At 47.9% G+C, this 14,931-nt stretch overlaps 1 protein-coding gene across 1 annotated transcript in view; it reads right to left on the reverse strand.

The window, feature by feature from the left end:
- Nucleotides 1–14,931, reverse strand: part of LOC116970817 (solute carrier organic anion transporter family member 4C1-like) — a 101,585-nt gene that overhangs the window by 26,036 nt on the left and 60,618 nt on the right. The window contains exons 9-10 of the mRNA XM_033017368.1: nucleotides 13,558–13,714; nucleotides 6,792–6,958 (exon numbers count right to left, since the gene is read on the reverse strand). Coding sequence (XP_032873259.1) covers nucleotides 6,792–6,958; nucleotides 13,558–13,714 — 324 coding nt within the window. The remainder of the gene's footprint in view (nucleotides 1–6,791; nucleotides 6,959–13,557; nucleotides 13,715–14,931) is intronic.

Below are 14,931 nucleotides of genomic sequence, written 5' to 3' on the forward strand. Positions count from 1 at the left end.
CTGAGCCTCCCGGTCCGCCGAAATGTCCGCCGCGACACCAAAATGGGCGATCCAGCAGGCAGTGAGGGCACGGGCACACGTCACAGCAGAAGTATTAGCCAGCAGGATAGCCTCCGGCCACCGTGTGAAACGATCCACCACCGTAAGGAGTTGTGTGACTCCCCGGGACGGGGGCAGCGGACCCACGATATCCACATGAATGTGGTCGAACAGCCGTTGAGGTAAAGCAAAATCCTGAACAAGCGCCCGGACATGCCGCTGAATTTTAGACATCTGGCACAGAATGCACGGCCGGGCCCAATGACCAACCTGCTTACGCAAGCCTTCCACATGAACCGGGCCGCCACCAATGCAATCGTAGCTCGGATGGAAGGGTGATTCAATCCGTGGATGACGTTGAACACCCGACAGCGCCAGGATAATGGGCCGCACCTGACCAGTGGACACATCGCACAGAACCGTAGCACCAGCAGGACCAAACGGCACGTCTTCCAAAACCAAGCCAGAAATAACAGTACGGTAGGCAGGCATCTCCCCATCCTTCAGCTGGGCAGCCGCCAAGGCGGGATTGGGCCATATCACGGACGGCACAGATGGCTGGCCAAAACAACGCATCGGCGACCCGGTTACTTTTACCCTTGACGTGAGGGATGCTGGTTGTAAACTCCAAGACATATGCCAACTGACGCTGTTGCCAAGAGGACCAGGAATCTGACATCTCCGCAAACGCAAAGGTGAGGGGCTTGTGATCAGTAAAGGCAGTAAAATCCCGGCCCTCAAGGAAATAGTGAAAGTGTTGCACTGCCAGGTATAATGCAAGGAGCTCCCGGTCAAAGGAACTGTACTTCCGCTCCGCTCGGTTCAGTTGCCGGCTGAAAGAGACCAGGGGCCACCAGCACCCCTCGAACATCTGCTCCAACGCACCACCCACAGCGGAGTCAGAGGCGTCAACCGTTAGGGTGGTCGGGGCATCACGGTGGACCAGCATCGTTGCCCGTGACAACACCTCCTTCGCACCATCGAAAGCAGCCACGGCCTCGTCATTCCACTGAACGTCCCGCTGCTTGCTGGCGAGTAACTGAAACAACGGCCTCATGATCCGGGCTGCCGCGTGCACGAACCGATGGTAAAAAGTAACCATACCCACAAACTCCTGGAGCCCTCGCACCATGGATGGCCGCGTGAACTGGCCTCCACCTTATCTGGGAGCGGGACCGCACCGTGCTGGTCACGCAATGACTCAGGAAATCAATAGAACTGAGGCCGAACTGACATTTGGGAAATGGGAGATGGGCACAATTCTCCTGGCTAGAGCGACTGGTAATGAGAATGTCAACCATATAAAAACAGAAAGTCCAAGCTGTGACCCACCGTATCCATCAGGCGCTGGAAAGCCTGCGTGGTGTTCTTCCGGCCAAAAGGCATACAGAGAAATTCAAACAGTCTGAAAGGAGTGATAATGGGCGTCTTTGGCACGCCCTCCAGGCGCACAGGAATTTGATGAGTAGCAGGACGACCTTGGAAAAAAACTTGGATGTGATGCACCAGTCAGATGGGCGGAAAAGTCCTGAATGTTTGGGATAGGGTATCGATCCATAGTTGTGGCGTCATTCAGGCGTCAGTAATCTCCATGAGGCCTCCAGCCCCCGGCGACCTTGGGGACCATGTGTAGCGGAGAAGCCCACCGGCTGTCGGAGCTCCGTCCAATTCCCATGGCTTCCATCTGGCGGAACTCAGCTTGGCAAAATGGAACTTGTCGGGTGAAAGCCTGTGTACACGTGCGTGGAGCGGCGGTCCTGAGGTGAGGATGTGATGCACCAAACCGTGTTTAGGGCAGGCAGAATGAAATTGAGGGGTCAGAATGCCGGGAAAGTCCGCCAATATCTTACAATAAATATTGTTCATGGAAGACACCGGGTCACGGCACGGCGTAGCAGATGTGGCGTGGTGTAAGGAGATGGACTCAAACGTTGCAGCATGAACGAGGCACTGCCCCCTCGTATCCATCAACAGGGATTGAGCCTGGAGGAGAAGTCGGCAACCGTGAACGGCCAGGTAAAATGGCAGGAGCCTAAGATAAGCGGGACCATGTGAATGCCATATGCCCATATGGAGCAGCCATTTGCTGCGGTTCACGAGGGCCCCTGCGTTCTGGAACGAATGTCGACCCCCGATGGGGGCAAAATGCTAACCTCCGCCCCCGTATCAATAAGGAACCGTCGTCCTGAATGTTGGTCCCAAGCGTAGAGGCGGTGTATCTGGCCGACTGCCGCAGCGATTACTGCCGGCCGGCCCCGGCATTTCCAAGATACAGCATTGACGGGCCATGGAACCCCAGCATTGATGATAGTAACACCACTTCCCTTTACCAGCTTCTCCCGGGACCAGAGGCGCAGCCGAACTCCTGGTGGATACAGGGCCTGGGCACTGGGCCTTCCAAGGCACTGCCGACACCCGATCAAGCAAATCGTCGCCCTGCTGCTTTGACTGCCATAACTCATCCGCATGCTCTGCTAGCTGCAGCGATTCTTAAAAATTCTCACCCGCGAGGAGCAGGCGGATGTCGTCCGGCATCTGCTCCAGAAAGGCGTGTTCAAACAAGAGACAGGGATGATGAACGTCCATCAGAGTGAGCATTTCGCTCATGAACACCGACGGCTAGCAATCGTCAAGACCGCCCATGTGCATGAGCCGTGCTGCTTGAACCCGGCGGCTGAGCCCGAAGGAACAGAGGAGCAGCGCGTTGAGGCCCTCGTACTTGTCCGCAGCCGGTGGCATGCATAGGTAAGGGACCAGGTGACCGGCCGTCTCCTGATCCAGTGCGCCGACCACGTAATAGTACCGGGTGTCATCAGCCATGATGCGGCAAATGTGAAACTGGGCCTCGGCCTGCTGAAACCACACTTGTGGCTGCAATGTCCAGAACACGGGTAGCTTAAGAGCGACAGCATTCTGCTGGGCAGGATTGATGGCAACTTTGAGTTGAGCATCGGCTGCATCCGTTTTTCAAATCCAAAATACCCGTTTTGGAACGTCGGGGTCACCAATATAGCGAGAGTCCTAGGGCTGAGGGTTCGTCCAATAAGCGGCCTAACCACCAGGTGGCGCCACACTATATTCTTTTGTTGCCTCTCTACATACTTTTCACAAATTACTTTCCTACTTTTCTTTGTGTCTTCAGCAAATTTAGCAACCATACTTGCAATTTTTTAATCTAAATCATTTATATAAATTGTAAAATGTTGAGACCCCAGCACTGATCCCCCTGGCGCACCACATTTACATGTTGACCTCTGCAAATCCACCCTCACACACATAGACATCCCCCTTATCCACAGTGTACATTACTTTCAAAGAAGTCCAGTAAATTGGATTTCATTTTCACAAAACCATGTTGACTATGCCTGATTCTGTTGAACTTTCCAAAACACTTTGTAAATAATATACTCAATAATAGCTTTTACATTTTTCCCCATGATAGCTAACCGGTCTGCTGTTTCCTACATTCTGTCTCCCTCCCTTTTTTGAATAAAGGTGTCATGTTGGCTTTCTTTCCATCTAATGGAATTTTCAATGAATCTAGAGAATTTTTGAAAAATTAAAAGCAATAAACCAACTATCTCACAACTGATCAAGAATAAGTACAACATAAAGTACTGAGCAGAAATGCCACAGCATGACTTAATCTGAATCCTGGATGTTTTATCAGAATGTACTAGCAACTTGACTTATACATGATTTATATAGTCAGATCCCAACAAATCTGTGTCAGGTAGTCATGCTCTGCTCTGAGTGACATAATGTTGGTTTTGTCTCACGCACGCTGCTCTGCATTATGTAAGAAATTTAGGAGACAAGGTTGGATGTAAGCAGAGAGATTTCTAGCTTGATTCTGAGCTAGGCATTAGCAAGTACGGTGGCCACAAGCAAAACGCAAATGCTTTTTCACAGCCCGGGGAAATATGAATAATACTGACTGTGTTTTGGGGAATGTACAGCTGGCCACCCATGCCAGGGAAAATACAAGACATTAGTTAGCGGAAATGTGCTTTTACTTCTGTAAGATCCAACTCAGTATCCTGTACCTGCCTTCTCTCCATACCCCCTGATCCCTTCAGCCACAAGGGCCACATCTAACTCCCTCTTAAATATAGCCATTGAACTGGCCTCAACTACCTTCTGTGGCAGAGAGTTCCAGAGATTCACCACTCTCTGTGTGAAAATATTTTTTCTCATCTCGGTCCTAAAGGATTTCCCCTCTATCCTTAAGCTGTGACCCCTTGTCCTGGACTTCCCCAACATCGGGAACAATCTTCCTGCATCTAGCCTGTCCAACCCCTTAAGAATTTTGTACGTTTCTATGAGATCCCCCCTCAATCTTCTAAATTCTAGCGAGTACAAGCCGAGTCTATCCAGTCTTTCTTCATATGAAAGTCCTGACATCCCAGGAATCAGTCTGGTGAACCTTCTCTGTACTCCCTCTATGGCAAGAATGGCTTTCCTCAGATATGGAGACCAAAACTGTACGCAATACTCCAGGTGTGAGGTGGCAATATTCTCCAGAGAGGGCAGTGGGCAGCCGGTGATTCTCTCTGCTGTTTTTACCACTCTCTGAAGCGCTTTCTTACCTGCAGCAGAGCAGCCTGCATACCACGCTGACATGCAATATGTCAGTAGACTCGCAATGGTCATCCGGTAAAAGGCCACCAGCAGCTTCTTCTTGATGATGTGTCTCCTGAGCACCCTCAGGAAGTGGAGTCTCTGTTGTGCTCTCTTGACGGTTGCAGTGGTGTAGGCCAACCAGGAGAGGGCTCCTAGGAATTTGGAAGTCTGCACCCTTTCCACACATGTTGCGTCGTCAGCAAATTTAATAATTATGTTGGAAGGGTGGGCAGATGTACAGTCATAGGTGTATAAGGAGTAAAGGAGTGGACTCAGCACACAGCCTTGAGGTGCACCAGTGCTTAGTGTGATGGAGGAGGAGATGTGGGGGCCGGTTTTAACTCACTGTGGGCAGTTTGTGAGAAAGTTTTTGATCCATGTGCAGATGGGGGAGGAGAGGCCGAGGTCAAGTAGTTTGCTGATTAAAATCTCCAGAATGATAATATTGAATGCTGAATGATAATCAATAAATAGCATCCTCACGTAGCTTTCCCGGTGTTCCAAGTAGGTCAGTGCGGTGTGAGTTGCTATGGCAATGGGGGTCCTCAGTGGATCTGTTATCTCTGTAGGCAAGCTGATGTGGGTCGAAGGAGGGAGGTAGGCTGGTTCTGATGTGATGCAGGACTAGTTTCTCGAAGCACTTCATAATCACTGGTGTAAGTGCAATCGGTCAATAGTCATTCGAGTCCTCAGGGACTGGCTTTTTGGGAATAGATATGATAGTGGCTCACTTTAAGCAGGGTGGTATGATAGCTTGTGACAGGGAGATGTTAAAAATCTTTGTGAAGACCCCAGCGAGTTGGTCAGCACATGCCTGGAGTACTTTACTCGGTACTCCATCAGGTCCAGCAGCCTTACTTGGATTCACTGACCTCAACGCATGCCTCACATCCTGTTCCTGTAGTGTGAGTGTGTGGGTGTTAGAGACAGGTAGAAGCAGTGAGTCTGCAGCAGGCCTGTTAACCGGGCAAAGAAATGGTTAAGCTCCTCAGCGTCAGCATTTAGTGCTGCTGGTACTGCCTTTATAGTTGATTATGTGCTGTAACCCTTGCCACACTCTCCGTGGGTCATTGTGTGACAGGTGGCCCTCGATCCTCGATGACAGAGGTGACTTTCTGCTGTTTAAATTACCTTTTTTTTTCTACTGACCTTTTTTTTCACCCCGGAGCTATTACCTTTGACTACCTTCGACTGCCTACGACTAGCATCACGACCTACTACGACCTACCTACGAGTAAAATGTACCGATTTTTTTCCATGGCGACCTTTTTTTACTCGTGGACATTTTTATCAGGCTGGAAAAAACGTCGCGACCTACCTGAGGCCACGAGTACGAGGAGACCACTCACAAGCATGAGGAAGAGTTACGAAGACCTCCTACGACCTCGTGGCAACCATGCTGCGAGTATGAGTCAAGGGCAAACTCGGCAGAGGTCGCCAATTAAGTCGTGAAAGTGGGCTTAAGTCTACCTCATCCAAAATTTTCAATATTGCACTTTAATATATATTTTTGCACAACTCAGGCCTGCACTACAATATTGCACCATTCTGTTGTTTTGCACTTATTGTTGTATTCATAGTTGTGTTTATCATTATTGCATGAATACTGAATATACTACTCTGTAACCTTCATGTAAACTAGTCATTTCATTTGCAGCTTGGTTTATATGACAAAAAATGAATTTGAATCGGAAACTAAACATAAATAATACGTAAAACCTTATATAGATAGTTTGGTTTAGTTTAGAGATACAGCTTGGAAACAGCTTCGGCCCACCAAGTCTGCACCGACCCCTTAATCCCCATACACTAGCACTATCCTACAATATGGACAATTTCCAATTTTCACCGAAGCCAAATTAACCTGCAAACCTGTACGTCTTTGGAAAGTGGGAGGAGACTGGAGCACCTGGAGAAAACTCACGCAGTCACGGGAAGAACATACAAACTCCATACAGACAGCACCCGTAGTCAGGATCGAACCCAGGACTCTGGCGCTGTGAGGCAGCAACTCTACCGCTACGCCACCATATTGCCCCTTATCACTTGACATATCAGAAAACAATTTAGTGCCAATTGGTTTCAAAATACTATGGCTAGGTCAAGAGAGTATTGAATATACAACATACCTGAGAACTGCCGTTGTAATTGCCGTGCTTGTCATGAATGTAAAAACAACAGTGAACAAAAATAATCCCAAAAACATGGGCATGTGATTACATGTAGCATCACATTTCCCTCCATTTGCATCAAAACCAAGGTTATTTTGGGGGATACAAGAACAGCCCTCATAAATCTGTAATACAAAAAGCAAACACAATTTATACATCCAAAATTTCCCCATAGTTGCCTCAGCTTCAGCATTGCTGCAGAAACCTTGTTTCTGACAAACTTTCCATATAGGTTATGGTGATGAAGCAAGAACAACAATTAGGATGCCAGGATTTTCTCATGGTTATATTTTTTTGTTTTGCATAACTGTTTAATATTACTAAGCCACCTAGCTCAAAGCTGGATTGTTTTTTATTGCAAAAAATATTTTAATTTGTAGCCTTTTCTGAGCAAGCTTAAGGCTAAACATGAACTATATTCGTACATGCTAAAATCTGGCAGAGAATACATAGCCATATCTACTATTCCATCTGATACAAACAAACTTAAGATATTTGATTTACCTGAAACTTGATTTTCTTCAATAATTATCAAAACTATCTCTACCTCTATATCATTTTCCTCTACACTCCTTGGTTTTTCAAATATCCAGAAATATATTGATCTCAATTTTGAAGGGAATCAATAACACCACAGCCCTCAAGGGAGGACAATTCCATGATTTACCGCCTTTGATGAGGATATTTCTTCCCATTTTAAACCTATATGCTGCTGTGACCCTTGTGTTTGTTTTAATTAGGTCACATCTTATTCTCCTATACACTAATGAATAGAGGACTTGCATACTCAATCTTTTCTCTTATGCCACCTGCAATCGCAGGAATCAGTCTTTTTTGTGAATCTTCACTGCTTTCATTCTGTAATTTGAATATCCTTTTAGATAAAGAGACCAAAATTGTGCTCATTAATCAAGGTCTTCATCAAATATTACTATTGGTATCCTTTATGTAATTGTATTAGGATGACTTTATAATATACTAGACCAAGTGGGACCCGTTGGGTCCCGTCCCCTCAATGCGCGGTTGTGGGGGGAGGGGCGGCCTGCGACGTCACCCACACACACTAACCCCCCCCCCCCCTTCCCCACACACACACTAACCACCCCATTGATATTATATTAATATTATTCATTTATTCCTTTTACCCCATCCCCCGCCCTATCCACTCACGCATAGCCCCCAACTCGCAGGCGCGGCTAGAGAGGGAGGGGGATAGAGAGAGAGAGGGGCACAGAAGCGTAGAGAGGGACACAGAAGCATACAGAGGGACACAGAAGCACACAGAGGGACACAGAAGCACACAGGGGCACAGAGAGGGACACAGGGGCACAGAGAGGGAGACAGGGGCACAGAGAGGGAGACAGGGGCACAGAGAGGGACACAGGGGCACAGAGGGACACAGAGGCACAGAGAGGGAGGGGGGAGGGAGGATGGGAAGAGATGGGGGGTGTGAGAGGGAGCGGGAGGCGGGCAGAGAGGGAGGGGGGCAGAGAGGGAGGGGGGCAGAGAGGGAAGGGGGTAGAGTTTGAAGGGTTTGGGGGGGGGAACGTCGTTAGAGGGGAGCGCTGGTTCCCGAACCTCACTCCCGGCTTCAGGCTGCATGCTGCAGTCAGGGCCTGAGAACGGGTGGTCGGGGGGGGGGAGGAAACGTCACTCGCAGCGCGAGCAAGAAGACAGCGTGATTTTCTCCAAAGATCTTGCGAGCGGCGCGGCCGAACGACGGACTCGCAGCGCGTGAACACAACGTGCAGCCATTGTGATGTCATCACATCATCTAAGTTATTTGAAATTTTTGAACAATTTGATTAATAACTCAAGAAATAAAGTTCAAATTTTTCAGATAAGCCGATTTTTTTACTTCACCGGATAAATCTCTACAGGAATATGTAAAAAATTTATCATCAGGGCGTCGTTTTTTGAGCAGTATGATCACACACACACATCGAAGATCAGAGTTTTATGTATATAGATATATATTTTCCTCGCTACGCAATGTACCAGCATGTTAACTTTGCACAAGGATATCAATGTATCTTTGAACATCACCATTTTCCACCCTCTCACCATTTACAAAATACTGTTTTACCAACAGTTGATAAATTCATATTTTTTCACATTTCATTCAATTTGTCCTTGATCAACAACTCCATTTGAATCCTTTTGGAATCCCCATCACTTCTCATATTAACACTTAGTGTCATGGCATCGACAAGGATAAACATGCCAATGATTTGATTCAATTTATTGTCATTGCACTTTTCAGTGCAACAAAATGGTTTAGCCTGCAGTCATAACATAGAATAAATAACAAACACTCAACACAGTTTAAAGTCCCAAAGTCATTGATTCTTCCCTCCTTGCTCTCCCTCTGCGTTGAGGCAATCCAAGCCTCCGATGTTGTGACCCCGCCGGGTGATGGTAGGTAAGTCCCGCGGCTGAATCCGTGCTCCGCAAACGGGCCGGTTCAAACTCCGCGGCCCGGGGCGGTCGAAGCTGCCGAAGCTGCCGCCCTCCAGTCCAGCGGACGCAGCTGTAGTTGCGGGAGCTCCGGAAACAGAACTCGAGCTCCCGATGATGTCGTCCAAAGTCGGGTCGGAAGTTGGGTCGCACCGCAACCACAGTCCCGAAGTCGGCCAGCCTCGTTGGTAAGTCCTGGCTCTGACTCCGCAGCCTCGAGGTCGGTCGCAGTTGGAGGCCGCCAGCTCCGCGGTAGGCCTCAGCGCAGACGGACACGGAGACGGGGGATACGGCAGGAAAGGTCGCATCCCCCCCGAAGGAAGAGTCAAAAAACATGTTACACCCACCCCTCCCACACATACACAACTAAATAAACTGAAATAAACTGTAAAAACGGGACAAGAGAAAACAAAAAACAGAAAAGACAAACGGACTGCAGGCGAGCCGCAGCTGCAAGGCAGCGCCGCCACTTCCGTTATTTGGCATTACCAGTATAATTGTTGAAATAGGTTGTAAAGATTTTAGGCAGAGGCACAGATTCGTGCGGTGTTCAACAAGTCACAGAAGCCAGTCTTAGAATGCCCCATATATTACTTCCTTTGGTTTTCTATCGGTGAAGTGGCCATTTGGCCCGTTTTGCATGCCATTGATGATGGCATGTGCCTTTAAATTTTCGACTGCCCTTTATATTGTGGGTGGGATTTATGACGTGTTTTGGGGTGTGTTTGGACCTTAGATGCTTGTGCAGAAGTTTAGTTTTTAGATTAGTTTAGAGAGACCATGGGGAAGGTTATCCCTTCGACCATGCGGGGTCCATGCGAGATATAAAGGAGGTCATTCCAGTGTAACAGAGACACAAGGAGTTTTCTAATGTTTAAAGTAATAAGCTGGAGTTCGATGAAGATTGTAGTAATAAGTCGGAAGAAGTTTGGATGTACCTTACTGTTTTCTATCAATAATAAAGCATTTATACATCAAAAGACTGTGTTTTAAAGCCATATCTGTGAAGAAGCTCTGAAGGTCTCTGTGAGTGAGCTCGCATGCGTTTCGAAGACACCCCCTTCAACCATGCTCATCCATTTAGCGGCTAGAGTGCTAATTTCCTGTAAGATATGAAAATCTGCCGCTACAATCGAATAACCAACTTTCAATCCACACTTGTAACCACAACTCCATGTGCTCTCACTTTGTTCGGCAACCTCCAGTGAACCTTATTGCACATTTCCATTTCTGACCTTACAATGGAAGAAAGATTATTTATGTAGCAGCTGAAGAAGTTGAGCCTAGATCACTATTCTGAAGAACTCTAAGCACTGACATCCTATGGCTGGGATGAATTACTTGCATCATCAGCAACCATCTTCCTCCGTGCGAGGAATGGCTCCAGCATTGGAGTCTTTGACCTTTGATATTGATTTCAGATGTTCTGCAATAATGTCATTTTGAAAATACTTAAACAGAGGTAGAGTAAAAATGTACTTCATCCTTATAACTACAAAACTCTGATCTTGGACGTGTATGCATGTGCGTGCGCGTGCATTTGTTTGTTTGTGTGCGATCACATCTACTCGAAGAAACATTTTTACTTATTCCGGTAAAGATTAATCCCATGAAATCAAAAATTGCCTTATCTGAAAATTTCATGGGTTATTTCTCGAGTTATTTATGAAAATGTTCACAAATCTCAAATAACTTGGAAAAATATACGAGATGGTCTCGCTGATGACATCACAATGGACCTGATTGCCTGCCTCTGCTCGCGCCGCGAGTGACGCCACCCCTGTTCCGTCTGCTGTACTTCTTGGCTTCTTAACTTTTACTTCTTTAAATTTGTCACTTTGCGTTTTTAAACTGCTGCTCAGGTCGTGCTGCGCACTCCGCTGGGCTCCTTGAAGTTCTAGAACATGGAAGCGACGGCCGTTATCGCCACGCGGGTGCGGGGATTAAACTGCTGTTTAGGTCATGCCGCGTGCTCCGCTGGGCTCCTTGAAGTCCTAGAACAGTGGTTCCTAACCTTTTTGGCACCAGTACGCGCATACGCAAACAAAATAATGTGTGTGGTATGTACCTTTGTTAGGTTCCTAAACATGGGGTCAACAAATTGATAAGTTATTTGTGTTCCCTTCATGACCCCCGGCAAAGCCCCAAACGACCCCCCATAGGGGGTCACGACCCCAGGTTAAGAGCCACTGTTCTAGAACATGGCGGCGACGGTCGTTATCGCCGCGCGGGTGCGGGCCAGTGCGATGGGAAGGTAGGCCGTGGCAGCCATTACTCCCTCTGGGAAAGGCCATCTATGGAGACCTGCGATTCCTCCGTCATTCGCAAGGACTCGGGGAATCGTGACACCCTCACGGAGGTCGACAACCTTCCCCCCGTCTTCCCCGCCCGATCATCTGTCACGCGGGTGGGTGGGCTTCCCCTTGCGGAAGCCATGATCGGCCGGCCCTCCGCTGCTTTAGACCATCCTCAGATCGCTCCGGACCTCGCTCGGGTCCAAGCCGACTGCAGCCCGGCTCGGGCCCGGCGCCTGGTAGGGAGTCTGCTGCTCTACAACCTGTGTAGGTGCTGCCTCTACCTCCTCCACCTCCTTCTCAACCCCCTCCCCAGGGCAGAGAAAGAGAGAGGGAGGGGACGGAGAGGGGGGGTGGAGGGAGAGGGGGTGGAGAGGGGTAGGAGAGGGGGGGAAGAGAGGGGGAGAAGAGGTGGAGAGAGGGGTAGAAGGGGTGGAGAGAGGGGGAGAAGGGGTGGAGGGGGGTATGGAGAGGGGGAGAGCGGGGGGGCGAGGAGAGGGGGGGGGAGGAGAGGGGGGGAGGAGAGGTGGGGAGGAGAGGACCATCCTCAGATCGCTCCAGACCTCGCTCGGGTACACGCACACCCTCAGCCTCGCTCGGGCCCGGCGCCTGGTGGGGAGGCTGCTGCTCTACGACCTGGGTAGGTGCTGCCTCTACCCCTTCCCTCTGTGTCCCCTCCCTTTCTGCCCCCTCTCTCTCTGCCCCCTCACTCTCTGCCCCCCCTTTCTTCGTCCCCTCCCTCTCTGCCCCCCTCCCACTCTGCCTCTCTCTCCCTCTCTGCCTCCCCCCTCTCTCTCTGCCTCCCCCTCTCTCTCTGCCCCCCCTGCCTCTCTAGGAAGTGGTGAATGCTGAGACCAATGGGTGAGTGGTGGAGTATTGCGTTTGGGAACCAGTTCTCCCCTGTGACGGTGCACGACCGCCACCCCTCAATCTCTACCCCCTCCCTCTCTACCCCTCACCCTCCCTCTCCAACCCCCCCCCCCCCCCCCTCCCCCCCCCCCTCTCTAGCCATGCCTGCACAGTTGGGGGTTATGCGTGAGTGGATAGAGTGGGGTTTGGGGTAAAAGGAGCAAATTAATAATATTAATATAATATCAAGGGGGGTTAGTATGTGTGTGTGTGTCGTTGAAGGCCGCCTCCCCCTCGCAACCGTGCGTTGAGGGGACGGGACCCAATGGGTCCCACTTGGTCTAGCAATGCATAAATGTCTTTCCTTCCAGAAATTGCTAAAGGAAGCTTTCAGGAAGACATGGTAAAGAATGCTTGAATTAAAGAGTTTGAGCAATGAACTTCTGAATATTTTATGACCATCATGAACAGCTCAGATTGATATCCAAAAATCACTCTGAACTTAAGCAACATTGTGTGTCATTTTACACATTGGGGAACAAGGAACAGGGGTAAGAATGAAGGCAGAGCTGGAAGTGGACTGCCTGATTCATTGACTCAAATCTTGGGACCTTGGTGGAAGATGTAAACACTTGGAAAGAAGTCCTGTAAGAGGTACCAAAAGGATGAAATGAAATATCAGTGGGAAGAGATGATCAGATAGATAAAAACACAATGACAAATGACCGAATAGCAGTATCAGAAGAAGTTTAATGGCTTCATCAAATCAAAGTATCAAAATAATGGAAACTGCAAAACATCACATTTACCAATAACTTTACTTACCAAGTTATTACCAATACGCTAACTCACTTGCACATCTCATATCAGATACTTCAGCTTTTCAACTATGCAAAGCCTATCACACACACATAATACATATTGCGACTCACTATCTCTCATCTCCCTCTTTTACAGGTGATGCGCACAACTGCAGATTGCAGTAGCCAACAGGTGGGTACCCTGACATGCCCACCTTACTCAGTTACTTTTCAGTGTACTATTTGCATAATTATTGGACAATTTAAATTCCATTTATAATAAATCAGAAATATCAATAAATATCTTAAGTTAGAGGGACTTACATGACGATTATCTTTTATCGTTGTATTCATACAACCGGCATAGCATCCAGAAAAATATTGGACGTGATCGACACCACAGATTGGATTAAAGACATGGTGACAGTGACAGCCAGCATTACAGGGTGCCTCAAGTTTAATGTGCCCTGTCGTCTTGTTGCTATGAGATAATACACAGGAAAAAAAGGTCAGATTAAGCCCCTGTGAACACATATAAGCAAGAGATTGGGTTGGGTTGAAATAAAGCAAAGCAAGCACAACAAATGGTTGTTGGTGGTAGTTGGTTTGAAATAAAGCCCTGCAAATGGTTGCTGGTGATGGTTATTCTGAAATAAAGCACTGCAAATGTTGCTGGTGGTGGTTATTTTGAAATAAAGCACTGCAAATGGTGGTTAGTTTGCAATAAAGCACTGCAGATGGTTGTTGGTGGTGGTTGGTTCGAAATGGCAAATGATTAAGTCTAAACTTGACAACTTCCTGTTTGCACTGTGTATTGATTTTAGATAAAACGCTACCACTTACGGCTGTGATTTTGGGCCATCTTACTCAGTCCCCCTCCGCTCATCGGGTGCAGAGGATTCTTCCCATCAATGAAAAATAAAAGTGTTATTAGTGTTCAAAAAATGTTGAGAATCTCTCTCCTGTCAATCATGCCATGAAGGCCACGCCCCTTCCGGTGGGAGTGGGGAGGGATTATAAAATCCGGAAGTGTGGCTGTGGCTCAGTCTCTGCAAGATGGGGGAGGGAGAGGTCACGATTCTGTCTGAGCTGTGAATCAACTGAACACACTGAATGTCTACTGAACTGTGAGTGGTGTTTATGTGTTGTTTTGTGTGGTTTTATGGAGGTATCACCCTGCTTGAAATGGTATGAAACTGCATTTGAATGTGGTGGCCTTGCACCCTGCATGAAATGGTATGAAACTGCACTTGCATTTGGTGGCCTTGCACCCTGCTTCAAAACCAATCTTAAAACCCATTTCTATTCCTTGGCTTTTGACCCTGCATGAGACTTTGCTCCTGTTTTAGTGTTTTTAATGTTTTTTTTATTGTTTTTACTCTCTCTTTTAATGTTTTTATTGTCGTGTAATAATTTTTTGTCCATGATTAGTCATGTACAGCACTTTGTTGCAACAGTGGTTGTTTTTAAAGTGCTCTATAAATAAAGTTATTATTATTATTATTGAAATGGCATGAAACTGCACTTGAATTTGGTGGCCTTGCACCCTGCTTGAAATGGCATGGAACAGCACTAACATTTGGTGGCCTTGCACCCTGCTTGAAGTGGCATGAAACTGCACTTGAATTTGGTGGCCTTGCACCCTGCTTGAAGTGGTAGGAAACTGCATTTGCATTTGGTGGCCTTGCACCCTGCTTG

Source organism: Amblyraja radiata, chromosome 3, assembly GCF_010909765.2.
Source record: "Amblyraja radiata isolate CabotCenter1 chromosome 3, sAmbRad1.1.pri, whole genome shotgun sequence".
Lineage (NCBI taxonomy): Eukaryota > Metazoa > Chordata > Chondrichthyes > Rajiformes > Rajidae > Amblyraja > Amblyraja radiata.